The sequence below is a fragment of the Paramisgurnus dabryanus genome, chromosome 4, assembly GCF_030506205.2.
Source record: "Paramisgurnus dabryanus chromosome 4, PD_genome_1.1, whole genome shotgun sequence".
NCBI classification, from domain to species: Eukaryota; Metazoa; Chordata; class Actinopteri; order Cypriniformes; family Cobitidae; genus Paramisgurnus; species Paramisgurnus dabryanus.
Genome location: NC_133340.1, coordinates 20,694,724 through 20,721,519, shown reverse-complemented (window position 1 = coordinate 20,721,519; position 26,796 = coordinate 20,694,724). Strand labels below are relative to the sequence as shown.

Here is a 26,796-nt window from a genome sequence, read left to right as displayed (position 1 = left end):
TTTACAAAATATATGTATTCTTTATGAAACAAAATAATAATTTAGTTAAAGATATTGCTAATAAGCTACAGTAGAGTCCAAAAATGTTTAGGCCACCAGCACCAGACTTGTTGTTTTAGAAGTTTTAATGTCCATCCATATTTATTTTTCAAACTATTTTATTAAGATACAAAGAGAAAATACATGAAATTAAAATGTTTAGGACTAAATTTCTTCTTTAGGCATCGTCTGTGTTTAGTGTGACCTCTCTTGGCACTAAACACGTCTTGAGCGTTTTTGACCAAGATGAAGTAAAAAGACTAATTTCTTTAAAATTTTATTTTATTTAGGTTTAAGAGATCCTGCAGTTTCCTTCTATTGCTCAAGTGGAAGGGGAATTTACCATAAAAACTTGACACTACAGTTTTTTTATTATTATTATTTACAGTTTTTAATACTATATACACATTTCCTATATTTTCTGGATGTATTCTATTTAAGAGTTTAAAATGATTATCACCAACCACATAATAATTTCTCTTCTAAGATATAAATGAGGAATAAAATATAAATAATAGAGAAATATATGTAGACTAAATTTACAATATTCTGCTGACTCGTTTACTGCTGGAATTATGTGTAGTGCCACTCTGTGTTTTAGTGCCACCATCTTATCATTTTGGGTAACAGCGGCTTATATAATGCTTTAATCTAACTGGACTGAGGTAAAAGTCATGGCAGTGCAAAAACTTCCTCAGGTCTGACCTCGCGCCAGTCTGATGCACGTAAAAAATCACCAACCACTGTTATTGTCAATCTTACATCAGTTTAAAGAAACAGTAGTATATATTTTAAAAGGGACTCATGTGGACTCGAGAAGAAGTCAGATTCCAAATGTATTCGAGTACGAGTACGAGTCTCGAGTACTACAACACTGGCAAAATGCTAAGCTAATGTTTGTTTATTCATATCTTTAAGTTTATTGTCCTATTTTTCAGTGTGTCAGACAGACCCATTAAATAAGCATCCGGATGACTCACTAACAACTCTTAATCCGGCATATGGCTGTCTAAATGTTTATTATTTTATTATTATAATTAATTACTCAAAAATTTCTATTCAATGTTTTAATCCCTTCTTTCGGGATGGTACAGTGAAGGGTGGCATTTTTTCACATTTTTGCCTCACAGCAAGAAGGTCCATAATTAGCTCTAGGCACTCTCGTTTCTTCTCTGGGCAGGTTTCAATATTCAATTTCCAGCTGGTTAGTGTCTTTTGAATGTCATCTGCTACCAGTATACTGATTAGTCATCATTAAAAAAAAAGAAAAAAATGCATGCTCAAACCAGTGGGCTTTCATTTTTTTTACTACAGTGTTGCTGATCAAACCAAATCTGCACTTAGATTATGAAACTTTCCCTATTTGTAAAATTCAGGAGATGTACAGTACAACCAATGAATGAAGCCATTTGTGTAATTTATTTATCAATACCCAACGAATCTAGAAACGATGTGCATGTTAATTGGGCAGTAAAAATGGAGACGGTTTGCATTTGGCGTTTTTATTTGACTTAAGTTGTTTCAGGGTTATATATTAAGCAGTCTTGGGTTAAACATATTGCATAAAGCGAATATTTGAAAAGCTGTAAATACATTGGAATTAAAAGCAAAGTTGGCACCTGGCAGCATTCAAAGCCATTAGAGATGACAAAATTTCAGCTAATGAATATATTTAAGTGGTACATCCATCCAAGGTGAGCTTCTTGGCGAGTGTGGTAATGTCGTTGTACTTGTCTTTGTATGTTTCCGTCTGCCCCTCCACAGCTGTTGGCCAGTATTCAATCCAGGTGTCCTCACCCAGATGATACCTCAATCTGACAAAAGCACATGACATTTTAACATGTTTATCCATTTTTTAGATGTCTATAAGTGTTGTACAGAGCCCCTAAGGTGACATTGGAGTAAAAAAAATCATTTCATGTGCTCACACAATACCTTCATGCGCAGAAATTGTTTTAAGTTTAGTTTCACGTGCTCACTTGGATAGTGCAGATCAAGGGGCGGTATTATTATAAGCCAAATTTCAATGACCTATTTTTCACGTGCTTGTAGACTCGAGAGTGGTTTACCAAAACTTTACTAAGCTTTACAAAAGTTTACTAAGGTTTACAAAAACTAAGAATTTTTTTACATTTTCTATGTTGATAGAAGCACTGGGGACCCAATTATGGAAACTTAAACATGGAAAAAGTCAGATTTTCAGGATTTGTCCCCTTTAACATGAAACCAACACTCTAGAAACACTTCACATACACCTGCAAACAACAGAGATAACAACAGGGCTTTGATGACAAGATATAGATGAATACAAGGAAACTAAAGAAACTTGAAAACATAGAGGACGAACAAGCAGACACCAACTACATAATACAAATCTAAATTCAGCCAAGATCTCACCTTCCACCAATTTTGGGAAGAGTTTTGGTTTTGCCCATGATCAGGTAGGTCTTGCCCTTTTTAAAATTCAGAAACTGTCTGCAGTGAGGGTGAGCTAGGAAAGATCTTATGGTGCCTTCAACAGCCGGATCAGTGCCTAGAAAACACAATTTGTAAAGATGTATTATTTTGGTCATTTAGATAAAGACAAACACAGCATGGTGAACATCTTATTAATAACCGGTTATATTAGAATAAGATTCTGAATATATGAATACGACAAGTTATACCTTCCTTCAGTACTTCTTCAATGGTCATGTTATAGATGTCTGCGTACACTGAAAAGTCAACAGCCTCCACCCTGGTTTTATAAACTACAATACAAACAGGTACATCATCATCTTTAAAATAACTAAACATTATAGCTTCGCTGGCAAGGAAAACTGAGATAGACTTGATCATAATTCACGAAATGATTCTGGTTATTTACCGTACTCAATTTCAGGCACACAGGCCTGTTCTTCACGCGTTGCCTTAATGTCAATATTTCCTCTCTTTTGCAGACTGCAGTTCTCTGTTAGTAGAAAGACATATTGTGTTACATTGAAGAAATGTGTTTGGGTTTAAACAGCGGAGGTAAACGTGCCTTCTGCACACTGGCACAACGACTCGCTGCAGAGTCGATTCAGAGATCCGTCTTTCTTCTGAGGATGGTAAAACTTCACACAGCGCTTATCTGTGGAAATCAAAAGAAGATTTACTGATAAATTACACTGATGCTTGCCTGTATTGTCGTGTTTTTGGCAGAAATAATCGTTGTGTGTATTTCTCCTCAGTACTTTTCTTTCTTTACCGTGTTGAGCAGCATACCTGGAGAGTTGTATTCATAAAGAGTGACTCCAGTGGGCTGCAACATGCCCACTTCATTCATCTTATGGATTCTGAAAGCAATCATTTCCATCTCTTTATGAGATATCTAAGAAGAAATGAAAAGGTTAATATCTTACACAGCATTATCAAATCACTTGAGATTTCTATGCATCTCCAGTGAAGTAGATATGAATGAAGAGAAATAAAAAAAGATGTATGTGAAAAGTGTCAGCGTACCTTATCTATGTATATGATCAGAGATCCTCTTTCTGAAAGCTCTTTGTCCAACTCAAAGTTCTGAATGTATTTATCTTTCCTACTATACAACTGATGATAAACAAGAGTAAAACAAGGATGTTAGCAAATAATTATTATCTTAAGTAGCGTTAAAAAAAATGATTTACCTTTTTAAGATCATGTTCATCCACCTTAAACCCCGTAAGCAAGCCGATATCAAAAATGCTCATGGTAGAATCTCTTTCAGCATCCTTAAAACTGCACATGTAAGGCGACATCTTAATGTATTGCTGGCTTGATTAATTTACATACTCATCCAGACATTTATTAATAGTATACTAAAGACCTATAAATTACAAATGTTAAGAATGAACAAATTGGAGACAGTGGGTAAATGCGTTTTTTGGTTACTCACATGTATTCAAGGGTAAACTTGTAACTTTCAGTGGCCCCTGGATAAGAAACTACATGTAGATACAGGTGCATTAGAATTAATCGTTGTGCAATTTTTGAATTTATTTAATAGACAGTTATGTATGTAAGGAAAGGAAAGTACAGGGTGGAGAGTGGTGTATGGGATTGGCAAAAGACGTCGAGCCAGGATTCAAGCTCAAACAGTTTATAAAGTTTATAAAGTTTGCTATATGGATATTTTTCATATAAAATTGCATCCCTGTTTTCTACTGATATAAAGCTACGAAGAGCAAGGACATTTACTAAAATAACTTCAAATGTGTTCGACTGAAAGATGATGACACATGTATCTCGGATTGCTTTAGGATGAGTGATTCATAGGGTAATTTTGATATTTGGCTGGAGTATCGCTTTAATGCTGTTTGGATGTTTATGTTTTTAAGAGTTGTACTCGTGATCACGTGACATGCTCATACTGAAACATACCTAAGAGCTCTTTCTCCATCTTCACGTTGAGATCGAAGACTTTACAGTCGTTTTCATTCTCTTCTGGTAAAGCGTAATACAGAGAAAACACCTGTGAGACAAAAGCGAGTCTGTCAATCTGAGTGTGCCACGCGCAGCGGTGTGTTTAAGCATTAAAGCGAGAGTTTGCGCTCACAGAGAGAGTGGCCACTCCCTTCCCTTGAACCGTCATGTTGAAGCTCCTGGTGATATCAAACTGTTGATGTTGTAATCAGACATACAGAAAAAAACAGAAATAAATGTCATGTTATTCAATTGCTGGCAAAAGAAATAAAAAAACATGAGTCCTGTTTCACCTTTTCCGAGCGTGTAGTGCGCAAGTTGGAATTTTGGAAAGTCCAGCTGATTGGACTTTTCCTCTCTTCTATAGAAAGGTCCAGGTTTAAATTAACAGCTGTATTTTTCTTTATCTGAATTCGGTACTCAGCCACAGCCTGAAACACCATGATTGTAGCCTAAACAGACAAAAAAAAAGTTTTTTTTTTTTAGATTTAAATTAAAAGATAAAGACAATAGGCCATCTGAAAAAGATGGCGGCGCGCACGGACGCAGCGGCTTTTGGCTATCGGTCTCAGTGTTTTGTTTATATAATTGTATGGATATTATTGAGTGTTAGAAGGAGTAGGAGTGAAACAAAATATATCTACAATCAAGCTATGTTGAGGAAGGTGGGATTCTCATGTCGGGTGGATATTACGACGGAGTATCAGCGGTGTCACAACATTCCGCAGAGTATAGCGAGATCACCGGGTTCACCCTGGATTATTGTCGGGTCTACGAGACGGCGTAGGCGGCGGAGAGAGCGTAGGCAGAAGCGAGGCTGCAGGGGCGGCCTATTAGTTCGGCTAAGGAAACTGCCTTTCAAACCCTCGCTACCTAGCATCTTCCTAACTAACGCCAGGTCTATCGTACATAAAAGAGACGATCTGGAGTTACTTATAGCGAACAACCAAAACATCAGAGACTGCAGTTTAATGATCATCACAGAAACCTGGTTACATCCACTTATCGCGGACTCGGCTGTTCAGCTAACCGGCCGTTCTATACACCGCTACGACAGGACTAAAAGCTCCGGTAAGAGCAAAGGAGGGGGGCTTTGCATTTATGTTCATTCAGACTGGTGTACAAGCAGTAGGATTATATATACACAGTGCTCCCCGGACTTGGAAGTAATGATTGTGCAGTGCAGACCATTCTATATGCCCAGAGAGCTCACAACGGTGATTATATCTGCTGTGTATATTCCCCCAGGTGCTAATGTTAGCACAGCGCTCACACAGCTTTACAACATTATGAACAAACAAATGCAGGTTCATCCAGAGGGAGCTTTTATTGTGGCTGGGGACTTCAACCAAGCTTGCCTCAAGTCTGTGCTTCCTAACTTTGTTCAGTATGTACAGTGCTCAACCAGAGGGAAGAATACATTAGACAAGGTTTATTCCAATGTGAAGCAAGCCTATAGGACAGTACCATTTCCACACCTAGGCATGTCAGATCACCTCTCACTTTTTCTGGTTCCTGCATATACCCCTCTCAGGAGGAAATCTAAACCTGTCATAAAGAACGTACAAATCTGGCCTGATGGAGCACTCTCTCAGCTTCAAGATTGTTTTGAGCACACGGAGTGGAGCATATTTGATCATCTTGACCTACAGGAGTACACAGAGACTGTTCTGTTCTACATAAAAAGCTGCACTGAAAGTGTAACATTGGAGAAGCGTATCCGGATATATCCAAACCAAAAACCATGGATGACTTCAGATGTCCGTAAACTCCTGAGAACCCGTGACCATGCCTTTAAGTCAGGTGATAAAGAACAGTACAGTGTGGCGAGGGCAGAGCTGCAGAGAGGCATTAAAGCTGCTAAGAAGGCTCACAAGAGGAAAGTGGAAGAACAACTCGCCAATAACAACACTAGGCAGGTATGGCAGGGACTTGAGAGCATTACCAACTACAAGGGCTCCACACCTGTCATCACCAACGCTGATGCATCACTGGCTGAGGAATTGAACATCTTCTTTTCCCGCTTTGAAAGTGAGACACCATATATAGGAGCACGACCACCACAGACCTGCAGCTACTACACACTCACGCTCCAGGAACATCAAGTGCGGCAGGTGCTGAAGACTGTGAACACCAGGAAAGCAGCAGGTCCGGATGGAGTACTTGGTAAGGTACTTTCTGCCTGTGCTGACCAGCTTGTGGGAGTTTTGACTAGGCTGTTTAACCTCTCACTGTCACAAGCCACCATCCCTCAATGCCTGAAGACTGCTATCATTATACCTGTTCCAAAGTCTCCTGCCCCAAAGTGTCCAAACGACTACAGACCTATCGCTCTAACATCAACTCTCATGAAATGCTTTGAGAGGCTCATCTTAAATCACATTAAGTCCTGGCTCCCCCCAAATCTGGATCCACATCAGTACGCCTACAGGAAAAATAGATCTACGGCGGACGCCATCAATATTGCTCTACATACAGCACTTAGCCATCTGGAGCAGTCAGGGAATTATGTCAGGATGCTATTTATAGATTACAGCTCGGCATTTAATACCATAATACCTGATATCCTAGTGGAAAAGCTGACCACCATCGATATCCCCCCTTCCATTTGTGCCTGGATCAAGAACTTCTTGACTGACCGCCTTCAAACGGTTAAGGTAGGCACCACCTGCTCTTCCACCTTGTCGCTCAGCACAGGCTCCCCTCAGGGCTGTGTGCTGAGTCCTCTCCTGTATTCACTGTACACATATGACTGTACATCCGCCCACCCATCAAATACCATCATTAAATTTGCTGATGATACTACAGTTATTGGCTTAATCAATGGAGGTGATGAGACCGCATACAGGGATGAGATTAACAGGCTGGCAGGTTGGTGCACTGAACATAACCTACTGCTTAACACCAGTAAAACTAAAGAAATGATCATTGATTTCAGGAAACACAAGGAGGAGGGGGGACCAGCACCACTGAACATCAATGGAGACTGTGTTCAACGAGTGTCCTCTTACAAATTCCTAGGCATACATATAACTGAAGACCTCTCCTGGGCTGTTAATACATCTGTTGTGGTAAAAAAGGCTCGGCAAAGACTCCACTTTCTTAGGGTACTTCGAAGGAACCATCTAGAGGAGAAACTGCTAGTAGCATTTTACCAGAGCACCATTGAGAGTGTTCTGTCTTATGGAATTACAGTATGGTATGCTAACTGTACAGTGGCGGACAGGGGACACCTGCAGAGGGTCATTAAGGCAGCACAACACATCATAGGCAGTCGCCTACGCACACTGGATGACATTGCTAGTACGCAGTGTCTCAGAAGAGCTAAGGCAATCACTGCCGACCGCTCACATCCAGGTCAACTATTGTTCAAACTTATGCCCTCTGGCAGACGATACAGGAGCATTAAGAGCAGGACAAACAGATTGAAAAACAGTTTTTATCCTTGGGCCATTAGGTCACTGAACTCTTAATATCTTAAATCATGTGCAATGGCAGAACATATTGTTGTTTCTCTTTTACTCTTTATATTTTATATTGATTTTAGTACTTTTATTACTTATCTATTTATTTATTCATTTATTATTATTATGCACTGGCCGGGTAGGCAATGTAATTTCATTGTATACAAGATGTACAAATGACAATAAAGATTCAATTCAATTCAAATTACTATAAAGGGCAAATTAGCATGAGCGCGTAAATGTGACATCACACTGATAAAGCCTCACCCCCGCGGCCAGTGACTGACTGGTTAATTTTATCTAAAAGCTTTTCTAAATGTGTTTGTTTGCACGTTGTAGCGCTAATGCGGCTAAAGATACTATTGTCTCCAACTATTATAGCATAATATGTGTCCTTTAAAGGAATAGTCTACCCTTTTGCCATATTAAACTATGTTATTACCTCAACTTAGACGAATTAATACATATCTATCTTTTTTAATGCGTGCACTGTACAGCGCGTCGTGAATGTGTTAGCATTTAGCCTAGACCCATGCATTCCTATTGTACCAAACAGGGAAGCCACCAAATACTTCTGTGTTTTCCCTATTTAAAGACTGTTACATGAGGAGTTATACTAGTAAGTATGGTGCCACAAAATGAAACTTTTTTTTGGTACCATAGGAATGAATGGGGCTAGGCTAAATGCTAACACATTCATAATGCGCTGTACAGTGCACGCATTGAAAAAAGATAGGTTTGTATTAATTCGTACAGGTTGAGGTAATAACATAGTTTAATATGGCAAAAGGGTAGACTATTCCTTTAAGACATGCTTTGCTAGGCATTAAATAATGGCACAAATACCAGTAAACTAACAAGCGCAAACCTTAGTAAATTGCGTTGCATGATTTATTTGGAAAGAAAATCACATTAGGCAGAACCATGGGCGTAGATTTAGGGTGGGACGCTAGGGACATGTCCCTAGCAATATTCAGGGAAGAATGAATTGTCCCTAGCAATAATTTCGACCAAACAATTAATCTGTATTTATATATAACCACTAATGTCCGTCTTATTCTTGTGTTTTCTATTTTTTACTTATTATATTTTTTCAGGAATCATTTAAATGAGACTAGAAATCTTTTGCAATCCCGTTCTGTAAAAATGACGCTCTATGTGGTACACAAACGGTTAACAGCTTTCGTTCTCTGCAATGCCCGCCTCCGTAACTCACATCGCTAATATGATTGGCTTTGCATTTCTTTAGTCCCGCCTCTCTAATCACATTGCTAATATGATTGGATTAGCATTTCTTGAGTCCCGCCTCTCTAAATCACATCACTTTATGTGCTTGTCTTTACTCGCTACTTGTGATAGGATGGTTTCACTTTGTACAACGCGCCAAAGTTCACTCAACAAGACGCGCGTGATTATTCGGGCTACAGGTAAGTGAGGAAGAAAGTATTATTATACCCACTGTAACTGTTTCATGCACAAAAAAGTTGTGTCACATAATGATTCAAGGACAGTGTTTTCACCAAAACACGACAATCCCATGTTAACCTGAGGAGTTGCAAACTTTTGTCAACCTTTTATAAATGGGGTAGCAATGTTATTTGGGGGTCCCTAATCCATGAAAGAAAATAACCCCAACATGGTAAAAACATGAATTCATGTCATGATTGCTGAATACTTTACATTACTGCACTGTGGTCATTACTTGCACAGATGTAGACATAATGTGAGGTTGCATTTTAAACTTAAAACTTTTTTCACACTGATTAACTGTCTGTTAATGAAAAGAAGATTTAATGTGAACTACAGAAACGTTAATAAACGTTGTTCAGGAAACAGCATGATATGTACCAAGTTCAACACTGGGATTTTTTTTGGCAAAATTAAATTAAGAATTAAATATTAATTGCATATTCTTCATTGTTATAAAGTAAATATGGTTATATCTTACAATGTGATTTTCTTTTTTTTGACAAAGACTTAAACAGTTACTGTTTATTAGGCTCTAGGTGGACATAACGAATTGTTTATTATAAATTTGGGATGGCCGGGGGTGGCGAGTCAGATGTCACTGAGTAAAGTGCATACTGAGTTGTCTGTTGTTTGTGTCAAGTAAACGGTGATAAACAGTTTTTGCAATGCAACCATTTTATTTAGGTCCCCACCAATGCCAGAATCAAACCTACGCCCTTGGGCAGAACTAAAATTCAACCTTACACATGCATCATCTAACCCTTACATTTTACCATCTAAATACGTACCTGTGTTGTGCCGTAACCTCCGTAGCGGGTTTGCTGCTTCGCTAGCCAGCGCACAGCCTGACCTGCTTTCTCAAAATCCTTGGCCTTCACCAAGGCAAGTGCAGCATAGCCTGTGGCCTCAAGGGAGTGATAGCGCTGCCCGGGAACTTGCCATAACCTTCCGTCTAAAAGTGTCCGATATTTATAAAGGTTTACATACTGACGTTAAAAAATAAGAATAGCCCTATTAAACTGAAATGATGTCAAGCATGACAGCCATGTTAAGATGACCTGAATGGTCGTGCAAATTGCAGTTAAAGCAATGCATTTATGATAAATAAAAGGTTTCTCTATTTTTAATTGCACAGTATAGGCTGTGACACAAATGCTCTAACAACAGATATGTCTCATAAACTAATACTGCCTGATCCCTTCAACCTTATTAAAGCAACACCAAAGAGTTTTGGCTCTTTGCTCCCCCTACAGGTTAGAAGCGTAATTGTCCATTACCCACTGTCATAAATACTGAGGCATAGCTGGCTCTGATTGGATTGTAGGTCTGCCGTAAAGCAAGTTTTTGTAGTATTCACTCGAACTACAGGACCACTACCCGACGTTTGGAAACTTCTTTAGTGCGGTTTTGGCCGATAGAGGGCTGCAAAGCGAATGTGAAAGTGCTGTTCATCCTGTTTAGAGTGGATGAACGACTGAAACTGTTTTGGAAGCGTTATTTCAAGGTAAAAAAAACTCTTTGGTGTTGCTTTAAGAGTTATCTTGATATGGGAGATGAGAATTTTGTTACTTTTTATTTCACTATTAAATGTTGTATGTACGGTTTCTGTTGGGTTAAATAATACGTTTCTAACCTTTGTTTTGGCTGGAGTATCTCATCAAGACGTCTATATTGAGCTTGCCAGCGTTAGCCAAAGCGTAAGAAGTCATGGCGACAGCATAACGACTGGTCAGACTGTAAAGTCTGAGCGTCAGGTACTGAATGGCTTGGTCCATACTGCCTTTAAGATTCTGAAATTGAAAGAGAAACACAGAGTCAGAGACGCTCCGCTATGACATCACAGGACTGTATACAAATTTCTGACTCACATGGACAGATTGAGCACAAATCCTGCTGCCCTCTTGCATGGCGATAAGGACAAACGCAGTCAAAGAGGCGTCCGAGTCTCTACCTTGTACGTTACCCTGAATCAAATACAAAGAGATTTTGTCTAATCAAGTTTGTAACTATATCAAAAAAACAAACTAAACAATGTTCATTGAACAAATGTGCAGGTGAAGAATTGGTCTGCAGGAAAAATACTTGAAGTATATGTTATTTGAACCATCTATACAGGATGTGGCTTTACATGCTACATTTATTTAAATTAAAATCTTGACAAAGTTTTAAATATTAAAATATATAATATTTTTCCCTGTAGTTTTTAAATCACCTTTTATTGTGGCCTAACAACAATGGTCAAGAACACTGTTAAATGATATTGATGAACTGGAGTCAATTATTCTCTGAATCATCTGTTACGAATGAAAGGACTTTGTTATCACAAACACTACATTCTCAGCTTTTCATTTTCTCAGGTCAAAATAAACTTACAGTCATCTCGCTTTGGTATATCGGGCCAGTCTCTGTAAACGTGCCATCTGCCTGCTGTTTAGTGATTAACCATCTGAGGGCACTGCAGATAACGTTTTCCTGTATCTCAATCAAGTCATTGGCCATTGCAAATACTTTAGCCACATATGCTGTGAGCCTTCATAAGACAAAAGAGAGAAATCCTACACACATTTACAAGGACTATATGCAAGAATCTTCACATATTAATTGTTTTTTATTGCAATGGGTTAGGATACTATAAAACAAGAGCTAAACACTTTAGACATATTTTTATTTGAAGAACTCAGGGACAGTTTTTCCCAACATTTATAAGCTTTGCCTTCATTTTAATTTAATTAGCAAACATAGGTTTGCTCAAGTCACTTTAGGCCCAATCCCATTTCTCTGTCTTACCCCTACCCATTAGTTTTCCACGTTCACGTGAGAGGGCATGTATGGCCCAATTGGGATAGCCCTTTCTCTCTTGTGAACGTGCAAAACTAAGGGGTAGGGGGAAGGGGGAAGACAGAGAAATGGGATTGGGCCTTAGAGTGGTGCATGAAATGAACATGAGCAATAAATTGCTGTAGTTCACTTAACGACCACCGGTGTCGCTAATAACATTTCTGAATTCTATGTCTAGACAGTTTCAACGGAAACATCATAAACAAACTTCTTTCGTGGCCCAAACATAACTTCCGGTATACTTCCGCAAAAATACTTCCTCTCTTCACACAGCAGTGATCCATGCTCGCCATCTCCCCTCGTCTTAGAAACCCAAACATTTTAATTTTTGACAAGGTATTTGTTCCAGAGGTCAGTTTAGCCACTATTCATACTGATAAACAAACAAAGACCGAAAGTTACCTTCGGGCCAGACGTGCAAGGGTTAGGGTTAGGTTAGAAACCCACGTGCATCCGATGAAACTATAGAAACTTTAGTCTATAGAAACTTTAATTAAACAAACATGAAAAAGAGAAAAAGGTTTTGTCAGTAACAAACTAGTTGCCTACCATGTGCTGCTGGGATTGTGCGTCCAGGCAGCATAGGAGCCGTCAGGTTTCCGGAAGGTCAGCTCTGTCTGATAACCTTCACCGCAATCATAAATAAAAGATAATGCAGTTACATCATTTATATGGAGATCTTAACACTTCAGGAAAATCTGGGAGCGAACCACACAAGAAACACATAAGTTGTGCTGTCCAATATACTACAAAGAAGAAAAAGAAAGTACAAAAGAAAAAAGGCACGAGTTTTATAGACCATTACTATGAAGCTTTTTTTTTCATTTAGAAACTTGAGAGCTCTGATTTTGCAGATGGATCAATTTATATATACTTGAAGGGATCTATGTTCAAGTGGAAAGGCCATTATACGCCAAAGTGGTCGTTTGACTAGTCACTAGGGAGATTGCTCTGTACCCCGCCCAGGCATGGTTTGGTTAATCTCACTCAGGCCGGCTTGCAGAGGTGAGCTCAGGCACGATTCACTTGGGCTGGGGCGTGAAAGGCGTTTCAAAAGGAGAGACGTCAGTTGCGCAACCACTCACCTTCATCCGCCTTCTTAAAGACCTTCTGATGCGCGCAGCAGGGTTACATAAATGTCCGAGATGCACACACGACAGACTGTGTGTAATCGTGCACCAAACAACTCAGAATAAAAAAAACACAGACTTAACATTACTATGGGTTCTTGTATTAAAAGAGAGCTCTTTACTTCCTGCTTTGTACAGAGTGAGTGCATGCTTCTGGGGGAGTAGGTAGGGGGGACAATCGTGCTGGGGCATGGTCGCCCCCAAATGACCTATTCATGTAAAAATGATGATGGAGATAAGCGCGAGGCTTTGCTGACCTTTGTTGATATGGTTAATAGATTCTTTACGGCGCTCCATGCCGACAGTCTCCCACTGATTGGTGCTGTCCAGATAATGAGTGGCGATAACAGGTAGAGTCATGTAGATCATGTTTTGCTCTCCACACCCATTGGGCTGGACTATAAGCTGTCCCATGAAATTTCCACTGATGGCCTGTTCAATTGTTTGACTGATCTCCTCACCTGGAGGCAAAGAACATAGAGAAGACAGGGAGTAAACTTACATGGGTAAGTTCAAACATATACAAAGTTATATACTGTACGTCAGAGAATGAGATGTTTACCTCGTACTGTGATGAATGTGGATGCGGGTGTGTATGGGACTCTTCGATTTGGGATGCCACTCCTCATGGCAACCTTCTGCAGGCCATCTGTTTGGATCAAGAAAAAAAACCCTGAAACACTTGATACAAATGTTCTGATCTGTATGCGCTTAGTGCACGTTTCTGAAGCCGTACCTGGATACTTTGACGGGTTAAGGTCCACAACTGTCTCCTCGACTTCAGTAAGAACACCTTCAGACTGAAACAAAGTTGGAGAGATACAGAGAGCAGGAGCACTGTATTTATATTATTATTAGGTTTAGTTTTAGTAAAATGCTGTATGAGAGCTTCCTGGGGGCTAAGTGAGGGCCAGCGCTAAGGGCCCATCGTTTTGCTAGCCCTAAGTGGGCCAATAAAGGGCCATAATAGGCTTGCTTGCAGGGATGGTAATAAAGGTTGTGACTGACTCACCACAACCCTCAGGTTCTTCCTGATTCCATCATCATAATAAGAGCACCACGCCTTCACTTCAATCCACTGATTCTCTCGCTCCATAGGAATGATCACGAACGGGACAGCTTTAGAAGACATGGGGTTGACTGCAACCGTTACCCTGTTTTTGCGTTTTTTACTGGCACTGCTGCAAATACCATCTGATGTCTGAAATGTCAAGTGAACCTGCTTTGAGAAGAACAGCTCAAGGTGAGAATCGCATCTTCAGCACGTGGAGCACATTTACAGGTTGAAAAGAGAAGCATGGTGTTGGTCAGTACCTTTAGCTTTTTATTACTATAATTGTGAACGATAGCTTTAATTTCCAGTTGTTCGTTCTGCACAGCTGAATAAGGCATTCTCAGATCAATAAAGAAGATTTTCTTGACAGTGATCTCATAAGGATCTGCCACGCAAATACCTGCAGATGAAAAAGAGCGAATGCCAATAAATAGAAACTGCAAAAGTGTGATAAGAATAGATCACGGAATATTAAAAAGGACTTTCTACCATTAGCTCTGGACATGCTGATGGCTGTGATCTGCCAAGTGGTGATGGAGTCTTTCAGGTAAAGCCCATTTCTCACAAAAGGAGTTTCATAGCTAGGCACAATCGAGAAAAAAGTTTCGAGTTGGATCAGTAACTGAACCTTTCAACCACATCTGCTGGCTGTCATCAAAGTCGTTTTAGAAAATATGTGGCACTCAACAGATATAAGTCAAGCTGGACTAAAGTCCTATCTACTTGGATGGGGCAACACAAATAAGTGATATTCTCATGATATTCTTATTGGCGAGTACCTCACTAAACACACTAAACTTGTCGGCTTATTACAGAATGATGATTGGCTCTTTTAACTGGAAGGGGTGGGGCTTCCTTTACTAGAGTAATGCCCCATCTTGCTTTAGTGTATCAAATGGCTGACCTCAAAGGAGTTTATGAACTTTCACTCACCAGATCTGGTTTGGTGGACAGGCTGGTAGTTTGATCTCCTCCCAAAGCCAGCTTTCAGGAAACTGTGTACGGACCAAAATGTCTTCTTGGTTTTCATCAAACTCGTCTTCCTCACCTAAACAACAATTTTTTGTATGTATGCATGTAGTTTTAAAAAACAATTATACTGTGTTTATTGTGCACACTACTGAACCTCGGTCAGATAGAAAGGTTGATGTGTTGTGTATGTGGACATTGCTTTGAAATCAACTCTCTTATTATCGTTCTGATCTTAAGAGCTGTTTCTTCTCAAAGTTATGAGAAATTGGCTTGGGGCGGTTCACATGGGGCGTCTTTTGCGTGGGCAAATACATTATTTTGAAAGTAGATGTGCAGCAAGAGGGGTAAAATAGAGATCGACAAGTTCACGATCCATACCCGTTCTTTTTCCATGCGCGTTTGTACTGCAGCAAGTAAATAATACTTCAACTATTCAGAATGGAAAGAATGGATATTCAGAACACTGGAAGGAAGAAGGAAAATGATCTGGTCGTGTTTTTCACGCAATTTTAGATGCCAAATGTGAACTGCTCCTTAAAGTGCTACTTTTGCAAATGACTATATGTTCTTACTGCGTGCCAGGAGTTGTTCTTCGTTTGGATCTAGGACTTTGTTATGCAATTCGTATTCCCTGCAGCAGTCCAGAAAGGCATTGACGCATTCATATCCATCGAGGATGAAGGCGGCTCGCCGCTCACAGGAGTATGCTACCTGATAATTATCCCGATACATTCCATCCAAACAGCATTTCAGTAGATCAGACGAGTGAAAGTATTTAGCAGCTGAGAACACAACAGCAGTGCACAACAATAAGAAAAATTATGGTAGCGGATAAAAATTATGCATTTCAGTGTTGTGTGTGTAATTCTCAGCTTCTTACTTAGATTCCTTTGTAATTCCTGAATAATCAGTCCTCTCCGTCTTCTTTCAGATGGTGCAATGCACTCATTTACTACAAGAAGATCACAAATCAAATCGATTGTGTTAAAATGTAAAACCGATGCTCGTTGAGGAAGCGCTTTATGTACAGTGCACTACACAGGCAAACGTATGTGGACATTCCCTTCTAAAGCCGCTTTTCTATCGCTGTGTCAAATCGTTCTCATTTGTATCTGTTTCGATCCGACTGTGCTCAGGTATGGATTCAATTTCCACTGTGGGGTTGATAATTGTGTCAGTCATTGCCTTTGTAATGCAATGGTTTATCGGGCATGTTGTAGAGGATGATTTTTATTTTGTTTTCAGGACTATCTGCTTATACTTTATTCAAATAACATGCTTTACCACACTGCAAAAAAATGACTTTCTTACTTAGTATTCTTGTCTTGTTTTCAGTACAAATGTCTAAAAATTCTTAAAATAAGATCAATTTTCTTGATAAGCAATATGATCTTAAAATAAGTCTAGTTTTTAGACAAAAAACTTTTTTCTTAAACACTCAAAGGAACAGTATGTAGAATTGTGGCCAAAACTGGTACTGCAATCACACAACTGGTGGCCAATACACAACATGACAACATAAACATCAGTTGAGAGCTGCAACTCCACTTTTTAAATGACAATATCCTGGCCAAAGCACTGTGTTATATACGTATTTGAAATGAAAATTATTTCTTAATGTCTAGTGACATATCAGGGCCATTTTATGATTAATTGATATACATTTCTTACGTACTGTTCCTTTACTTCAAGAAAAAAATCAAGAAAAAATCTTACCCCATTCGCAGATTTATTTTGCTTGTCACTTAAATTGTATATTTTTTTGCTTAAGAACTACCCTTATTTTTTAAGTTAATTTTGCTCATCAAGAAAATACATCTTGATTTAAAAAAAATATATATTTGTACTGAAAAAAAAACAGTAATTTTTTTGTAGTGCAGCTAAAGTGAGAAACGTGTAGCCAGACAACAGCTGAGTGACCAATCCTGAGCGGTCATGTCATTACAGCATTCGTTTTTTGGGCTGAGAAAGGTTTGTAATGTCATGCCGTGCCAAACGAGGCTCAAGTGAAAATAACCTTTAGAACGGTTTGTCCAGCAAAGGAAAAGCGCAATAATTTATTGCTGTGGTTAATTTCAGTAAAGAGAAATTTAAGCACTACGTTTGATTGTCCACATAATTCAGGCCATACTGTATATTATATCAGAGAAAGACAGTTTAATATGAGGGAACCATTTAGTTACTTGTTCTGATGCTGGTTCCTCCAGCCGTGCTGGACTCAAACATCAAACCAGCATCATAGAAAACCCCCATACTGTCTTTACCACTGCCTGCTGTACAACCAGTGTCATGTTTCTCAATGACATCCCAGATCTACAAATAGAGACAAACAAACTAAGAGAAATGAATGCACTAAAAAAAAACAAAAATCCAATAATATGGTTTGAGATGAATTACCTTGGTCTGAGTGAGTCTGTGCTTGTTATTAAGGACGTACACACCCTTATCTACAGCCACCAGGCCAACTTTAGCTCCGGGATCTCCTGATATTCTCAGGCTGATGGGGTCACCTGGGGCATATTGTTCCTGGTTCTTTACCTCAATTTTCAGCTGGGATTAAAACAGGAAAGAGAAAGTCCTTTAGGGAGGTAGTCAGTAGTTGATTTCTTTGTTAATGTGATCACAAGAAGAGAGCCCAGCAAGCAATTTTGCATTTAAAAGATGTCTAATAGCTGTCCAAACACCGCCCAGACAACTAAGCTAAAATAAGGGAAAATTTGGTCTGTAGTGAAAGTTCTAAACATAACCCAAAAATAAATGAAAACATTAAAGGAAACCAAACACATTGTAATCACTGTTGACTTACACGATGGGAAATCATGCATCTCACAGTTTATTTTGGCTAAAAGTGTCCCAGATAGCATGCAACCACTGAAACAATGTTAAAAATCGTTGATTTGTCAATGTTAATACCATTGAATGAATATCACGTTTGCACCCTCCATTAATATCGAAAAAATATCGAAATTTCAACAAATCACCATTATCGTGATCAGTGTTTGCTTTAGTTGGGCCCTTTATTCTTGTGTTTAATGGTAAGTTTTCTTTGACTGCTGAAGCAGTGTTTTAAAATACATCTGCTATTGCAAAGAAAACAAAGATCTAATGTTATCAAGTAGTTTAATTCTTGTAGTACTACCTAAATGATATTAATGAAGTACTGGTAAAGTTATGCAAAAAGTTGATTTTACAGTACTAGTTGGAAACAGTGTCAGGTCTGTTATTTTGAGGATTACAAAAACACATTAAAAAAGTTAAATTACTGAATCTATCTCTGACATCATGAATCGGTCTATGAATCTCATCAATGGTGACGATCAACAAAGAAAGCTTCATACTGCAAAGCATTCTGGGTATCATCGTAGTACTAAAGTAATTTATAACTCCCAGCATGCATTGCAGTTGATCGTTTTATATGAATTTGTTTGATGATTGTCACCATATTGTCACCATTGTTGAGATTTGTAGGATGAGTAATGATGTCTGAATGTGTCAACATTTTTTCTGTTTGTCTTGTCACAGTGTATTTACAAACCAAAACAATTATAAATGTCAAAAATGGATCAACATAATCATGTAAAGCAGCTTAATTTGATATAATCTTGACTTCTTCACAAAAAGCAACCAGTTTCAACTTAACTTTGAAACACATCTTTCTTTTCCAATGCACATGTGTTTCTACATAAACACATACAAACACAAAAAAAAAGAAAAGAAAGATTTAACTTAGTGAACAACAAGAGTCAAGGACCCAACTTAAGCAAACACTGATCTCAATAATGACGATTTGTTGAAATCTCAATATTTTTTTCAATATTAATGGAGCGTGCAAACCTGATATTGATTCAATGCAGTTAACATTGACAAATCAATTGTTTTTAACATTGTTTCAATGGTTTGCATGCTATCTGGGGGGTTACTCATAGCCAGACTATATCGGGTTTATAGATAACTGAAAATATCAAATTCTGTTTCTTGCTGGGAGACTAACAGGAAAGAAAACTTGACTCATGTTCTAAGCAATACTTGAAAATATCAACATTGTGTTAATCATTAAGAAATCAAAGCGGATATCAAATCCGGTTAGTATATGGCCAATATTATTCCTAAACAAACTTTTATACTCTGCCACGTTTCTATTTCATTATATTTCATCATCTAAAATCTATTTTCATATTTATTTAGCACTTTGAATACAGTTTTTTTTGTGCCTTTCGATGTCTGACCAACCTTTCCCATGCACGTGTCCTTCACATCAACCCACACTGAATCAGAGACCACCTCAGATGAGCCCACATGATAATAAGCCACGAAGCGAAAGGACGGCAACATGTCTTTCGTTACAGGTAGAGACAGAGTCACTAGAGACTGCCCGGTTCTCTTAAACCTGCCTGCATTCACAATCTGCCCTTTACTTTGAATCTGTTCAGGCAAAACAAAGAGATAGCAAAGCCAACATACAACACATTACCACAATGACAAAGAGAAAGATCTATGAACTATTAATTTTAACCTAAACAACAGATAATACACGTTTACAATGCTTGATGAATTTGTATATGTAAGTGTGTCCACACACCATGTATGTGAAATCCTGATTTTGGACTTCTGCACCCTTCCCCAGATTCAGATTAACCTTCATCTGATCACCGATCTCCAGCTCTGCCACATCAATGCCAATATGCAGGTAGTTGTTGGAGCCGCCTTTGGGTTTGTAAGCGTGAGCCGTCATCGTCTTCACCGCCTGCTGCTTATCTTCTAATTGTCTGTCATTGGTCTTTGCCTAAAACACACACATGCCAGTGCACATCACCACAGACAGCACTGTAGCAATTATATGCAGTTACAGTACTTGTGTTTGTTAAGTAAAGTGAACAAGAAATTATTTAGTAAAACTGACTCCAACCAAGTTCATTTTTTCGAGTGAGTGCCAGCTGAACATTCCCATGAAGTGCCATGTTTGTGATGTAAGTTTTTGCTTCCAGCCTAACAGAAACTGCTTTGCCGAGTTCCTTAATCAGCTTGTCCCTTAGGACCTAAGTATCAACACTGCCTAGCAATGTGCAACATGTTGTAAATAGTTTGTTTTGTAAATAGTTTGTATTTTTGACTCATGTCACAGCACTGCCAAGCTGCGTGTAATACTTAGTAAATAGTTTGTATTTTTGACTCATGTCACCACACTGCCAAGCTGCGTGCAATACTTTGTAAATAGTTTGTATTTTTGAGTCATCTCAAAGCACTGCCAAGCTACGTGCAGTACTTTTTATCACAGTATGTTGATGACTACTATATTGTAAACATATAAAAACAATTTAATTTGTTATATAACGTTGTACATCTTTCTAAATCATGCAAAATTATATAAGTAAATAAAAACATTGTTTCATTTTATATGAGTAAGTAATTGGGTGTCCTTTTGGAGGCTTTAAATAGGACAAACAAAAAAAAATGCACATAAATGCCTTTTGATATACATCCAAAAAGTTAGAATTTTCCAGATAAAGACATTCTTCAGTCACATACTAATATATATATATATATATATATATATATATATATATATATATATATATATGTGTGTGTGTGAAAAGGTCAGATAAGCATGTTAGACCTCAATGTAGAAGGTGGTAACCAAGTGTCCCTTCAAAGTCTCCAAGTGGTTTTGGAAACAAAAAAGCTTGTAAAAACCCAATTTTTGCTTGTATAAACTTTAAATTTTAAAAATAGACTGTCAAGACCTGTGGTTTTAGATCAATTATATTTTCAGGCTCATTTACAATTGGCTTGTTAATTATTTTGCCATAGAAATGTAAAAATTGAAATTTTTCAAAAGAGAAAATATCTTGAAAGCTGTATTTATGCTGCCATATCTATGAAATGGTTATGCCTAGGGCAGTTCTGCATTTCTTATAGTGAGATTTGAAGTGTTAGCTTTCAAAAGACAGGACTCTGTTTGTAGACAGTAGGACTCATGAGCAACAGCCTTTTTATTTGGGGTATTTCACTTGCCAGAGTGAGGTGGGCTGGCTAGACGTCTAAGAGGTTAAAACTTATTACAAAAATATTGACAAACAGATAAGCTACATTTGTGCGAATATAAAGCATCAGCACTTGTAGCTAGGTGTGTGTGATTATCGCCAACACTGTTTCTAATAGAGTGCCGCAGGGATTACATATTTTCTGTGTACACGTTTTGTTCAACAAGTTCACTGTTGACGTGTAAATGCGTTTTTCTATTTTGACTTCAAAATTCATAAAAGTTGTGTTCATCTGTGAAGACTAATTTGTTGGAGAAAACGTTTCCCTGCCAATGACGAGAATTTCCGGCTTTCCGCAATACCGCTATTATCCACCAGGTGGCACTTTTATACAAACCGGAAGTAGCGCCTCACGTAAAAGAGAGAAAACTCCGTGTATGTTTTAAAGATCGCTCTGAATCTATCAAAAGTCCCTCACAAAAATTGAATTATCTCAGCTTTTTGCTCAAAATTTGGTGTTTTTGAAGAAACCTATCCATATTTGAGAGGTGATAAAAAGAGAACTAATGAAGTAGGATGAAAGTTGTTTTTTGTTTGAAAGCAGAGGGTCTGTTCTTTCAATTGATATATTGTTTGTTTATATATTTAAAGAAGAACATTTTCTGGAAGGCATTCAACTTTTGTGAAAATCATGAAAAATGCTGGCGCTGGCTGGCAACTTTTTTTTTTAAACGCTGGCGGGGAAAGGCCTTTTTTATGAGGGAACCACTGTCTCGTTAACTTCCGGGTTAGCCTACAAAAACACGTCAACCCTGCAGCACTCTATTATTTACAACTGAAAGTGACATCAGTGCAGTTGATAGTCAGATCTTACGGTGATCTCCAGCTTCGAAGAATCTCCTTGAGAGTTGATGGTGACCTTTGCAATGCCATTGGCTTTTGTTCGACCTCTGACCCCTCCAGGATTGACTTCCACTTCCACACTTACAGCAGGTGTCTGGTCAGGATTTGTCACGTACACCTGGGAAGGGAAAAGAAGAAACATTAAACAACAGCATTCAAAAAGATTATGGCAGTCATGGTTTATAGTCTTTAGTGTTATCATACAGTATGGGTTTGCAGTGGTAACATTTTATGGAAGACTCATTCCGCCAATTTCAAATAAATTGATTAAAGGGGACATTACACAAGCAGAGTACGTATGTGAAGTGTTAGCTCAAAATACCATATAGATAATTTATTATAACATGTTAAAACTGCCACTTTGTAGGTGTGAGCAAAAATTTGCAGTTTCCTTTAAATTCAAATGAGATGATCTCTGCACTCATTGGCATTGCTGTTGTTGGATAGTGCAGATTAACGGGGGGCATCATCCCCTTCTGACATCACAGGGGGAGCCAAATTTCAATGACCTATTTTTCACATGCTTGCGGAGAAAGGTTTACCAAAACTAAGTTACTATTTTTTTTTTACATTTTCTAGGTTGATAGAAGCACTGGGGACCCAATTATAGCACTTACACATGGAAAATTCAGATTTTCGTCATATGTCACCTTTAAATATAAAAATATAAATTTAAACAAGATTTTTTCCTTTTGGTCCTGAAAACGATGCAAAATGTAATTTTTATATTCATGGTGACAATGCACACTGAAAAAAATATTCATTCAATTTACTAAATTTGTTTAAGGTAAGTGGTTGCAATCAATTAATTTAAGCTACATTTTGTTTAAATGTAGTTTAAATAAATTGATTGCGACCACTTACCTTAAAAAAATTTAGTAAATTGAATGAATCATTTAAAAATAAAGTCAAATCATCAGTTATGTTTTATACTTCATTTTTACAGAGACTGCGCATTATTGCCATGAAAATTTTTATGAAATTTTGTCTTTACATTTTCAATTTTGGCATATATTTTGCATGCAGTTTTCAAAATTAAAATTGTTAATCTCATTTTCATTTTTATTTTATCATTTAATAATTTATTTTAAATTGGCCAAATATGCCTTCCATAACATTCATGTTTCACCTTCCAAAAAAAAGATTTGTACCGAGACATCAAAAGACATCCCTGGTTTGAAGAACCGAGGTGTCCTCTTGAAGTGGATGGTGTAAGGTGAAGTCACAATCTGAATGCCTCTCCTGTGTGCTTCTACCATTTCACTGCCTGAAACACACGTACGGCATAACCATTAGTACGAAAGTGTCAACAAAATCAAACAATAAGAGCAACATTTCATTTGTTTTTATTTTGCACACTCATGCACAAACACAGACATGAAGTCATAATTCAATTCGTCACTTACCAGTTTCTGTTAAAACGGTGACTGTAATGTAGATGGATTTCCCGACCAGTTGCTCGATGTTTGGGAAGGTGCCCTGAATCATTTGTCTCGTCAGTTCTCCCCTTCCTTCTCCATTAGAAATCTACAGAAAAACAAAGGGCTAAATCTACAGCATTCAATTGTTTACGGTTTGTGTGCAAGCCGAGCGATTGAAACTTGGAAATAAATGCTTACCGGAACCCTCTGCAGTGAGTCAGCGATGCTCAACTTTCGTTCATCGTCTACGATGCCAAATATCATGAATGCACTTCCTGTCAACTTCTGGCCAAACAGGTACCTGGGGAAAAATAATGTGAAACAGTTGATGATTACATTAAATTGACAAAGTACTTTTACAATTGCTTCAAAGACTTCAATCTCTCATACTTAGCTGCTATATCGACTGTCAGGCTGTCCTCGTTCACATAGAAGAATGATTTGCTTGGGTTTAAAGTCACTTCAAAGGTTGGTAGCACTTGAAAATAAACATTTGTATATTAGTGCAGCTTTGACCAAAAAACTGTATGCTCTCAAAAGGAGACAGACCTTACCATACTCCATCACTTCAAATTCTGTAGTGAAGTTCTTTTGTGGCGTGTCCGTGTATTTTGCTACTAACTTCCAAAGCCCATAGCTTCAAAACACAACACAAAAGGAAGAATTTGAATCTTACCAACATAGACTAAATTATTAGCTCAAATGTAACAATCCATCACTCAGCGCTACAACAATGAACTGACTTGGTGATTTCAGGTAAAGGATAAGAACCACTCTTCATTCCTCCAGTTGGAAAGAATGAAGAACTTTCAATGGTGATGCCTTGAGGATTCTTGGGAGAAATGCAAATGGATATAAAGAGGAAGTGAATGATTTTTTAAATAAACAACAGAGGCTACGGTGATTTGAGTTACTGTAGCCTATGCAAAAACGAAACAGTGAGTTGAACTACCATTATGTTAACTGTGATAGAAGTGCCGTCAAGCGGGTGCTGATCAAGAGTTAAGGAGAAGATCCTGAAATTAACTGGAAAATAAAATATTTCATTAAGTTAAGATATTTTATTTTTCTGAGGTTTGATTTCAGAAAATATATGATAAATGAATGATAAATAAAATATTTAATATTTAAGCAAATAAATAAATATAAAAAATAATTAAGGAATAATTGACGACGGGCCATTGAATTATTTGAAAATAATGCACACCCAAGGTGCAATGCAGCACGAAGCGGAGTGCGGTTACACCGCGGGTGTGCATTATTTTCAAATAATGCAAAGGACCGGAGTCAATTATTCCTCTTATACCACGGTTACCACAAACATTGCTCTTTTGCCTATTTTTAATACATTTGACAAGTTAGGTGTGCAGTTATCAGAAATGTATGCATACCCACGGAACATTTCTCAGCCAATCAGAATACAGCATACAACAGACACATTGTATAAATATAAAATGTAATTCAACTGCCCCCTAACATCCCCCCCACGGCGCCCTTCACTTTGGGAACCACAGGCTTTTCCAGGCCCTAGTTCTTTCCACATTACAATTGTCAAATCATTTATAAGATTAAATCAAATCTTGTTATGGTATTGGCCATTTCAGTTTTTCGATTGCATGTTTTAAAATCATGTCAAATTATAAAATAAAATGCTAAATCACAGAAGTCCTTGTAATCCATAAAGCAGTTTTGTTTTAATTCACGTAATGGCATGAAGTCATATTTTGTTTAGTTTACGTGATCTTACCTGTACTGGCAGGTGTATATATGGGTTTGTCTGTTTGTACAAATATATATCCAGACTGGAATGACACCCTGACAACTTTGTCCAGAACGTTGCCTGGAAAATGAGCCTGCAGAACCACATACTGCTTCTCCAGAGGATCATCAGAGAAGACGCTTTTATCAGCAGGAATCTGCAGAATATATAACATTTGTAATAGTTATATCTGATAATCCAAATTTCTTAGTTTACAAGTACTAATCTGACTTGAGGGAGAGAAGCACACATTTTAAGGCCACATTTGAAGTAATCTTCAAAATAGGACGGTCTTGGGCACATTTGGTCTTAAAATTTTAAACTGGGATACAGCTTCTGTCAAATGAATTTATGTTACTCAAAATATCTCAAAATATTAACTGTGCTGCTTTTCGATGACCCTTTACAAACTGAGATCTCAAAACATCAACTGACCTGCTTTCGACAACCAAACTTTTACGAACTGAGATCTTAAAATGACAACTATTGTAGTTAGGAAAACAAGTAGCTTTTACCTTAATGTCTGTAAGGAGTTGGAAATCATTGTCCTTTGTCAGTTTGACCGATTTGGACACTAACTCAAGGTTTTGCCGTGGATGGTTCTTGACCACAATCCTCACGTTCAGGTCTTCTCCAGAATAATCCTGAGCATCCACAAACACGTTCTCTGGGGAACCCACCCTCAGCAAATTAGGAGCTAAGAGAACGTATCTGAATTTCCAAAATCAATACACATTTCATAATTTCACATTCAGAGAATTTTCAAGTTAAAAGCAGCAGCAAAAGTTTTATTAATGAAAATCAATGTACAGTACTTACAGTGGCTCACATAATGTTAGCAAAGGAAAGTTAATAATAACCACAGCCAACGACACTGCAAGCACATCCATTATGTCGGTAAACCTGCACCTTTCCCTGCGTGCGATAGTAACTAGAAGTGGTAGTGCTTTTATCATTCATTTTTCTTCCTTATATTATTTTAAGATATAATCTTTGCCTGTAGAGCTGATTATTGAGTAACTTAAATGGTGTAACTGAAGTATGATTAAGCAAAGAAGTGCTATTGGTGCATGTTAGTTTTGTGCAATAGCATTTATCAGTTTAGGGTTGCCTAAAATCTTCTCCGCCCAAACAATGTCTCAACACTCATCATTTCTCCTAAATAACAGCAAAATGGCCGACCAAGACGCAGTAATGCAAGACCATGAAAACTCTCTGAATGATCTCCAGATATCTTTCTGACAGTTGAAGAAAAATGCACATAAAAATCCTTATACTGTACATGCATTATACATGAACAAGCTAATTTAGAAATAACCCACACATACACACACCAGTGA

At 37.9% G+C, this 26,796-nt stretch overlaps 1 protein-coding gene across 1 annotated transcript; it reads right to left on the bottom strand.

Annotated features, from left to right (window-relative positions):
- Positions 1–1,535: 1,535 nt before the first annotated feature.
- Positions 1,536–26,388, bottom strand: LOC135760485 (complement C3-like). The gene is made up of 41 exons (XM_065274480.2): positions 26,276–26,388; positions 25,972–26,167; positions 25,445–25,613; positions 24,650–24,723; positions 24,441–24,529; positions 24,252–24,334; positions 24,088–24,175; positions 23,896–23,998; positions 23,683–23,803; positions 23,428–23,543; positions 22,248–22,394; positions 19,972–20,175; positions 19,623–19,814; positions 17,790–17,942; positions 17,576–17,705; positions 16,273–16,344; positions 15,965–16,174; positions 15,354–15,468; positions 14,910–15,001; positions 14,681–14,820; positions 14,379–14,588; positions 14,103–14,166; positions 13,929–14,015; positions 13,624–13,827; positions 12,786–12,861; positions 11,772–11,928; positions 11,267–11,362; positions 11,032–11,188; positions 10,187–10,350; positions 4,758–4,916; positions 4,598–4,657; positions 4,423–4,513; positions 3,938–3,986; positions 3,690–3,780; positions 3,523–3,612; positions 3,286–3,391; positions 3,062–3,151; positions 2,906–2,989; positions 2,706–2,789; positions 2,437–2,572; positions 1,536–1,853 (listed from the first exon to the last, which is right to left on the bottom strand). Exons 1-41 carry the CDS (start codon positions 26,344–26,346, stop codon positions 1,712–1,714), a joined length of 4,962 nt encoding a protein of 1,653 aa, XP_065130552.1. The 5' UTR covers positions 26,347–26,388; the 3' UTR covers positions 1,536–1,711.
- Positions 26,389–26,796: the final 408 nt, after the last annotated feature.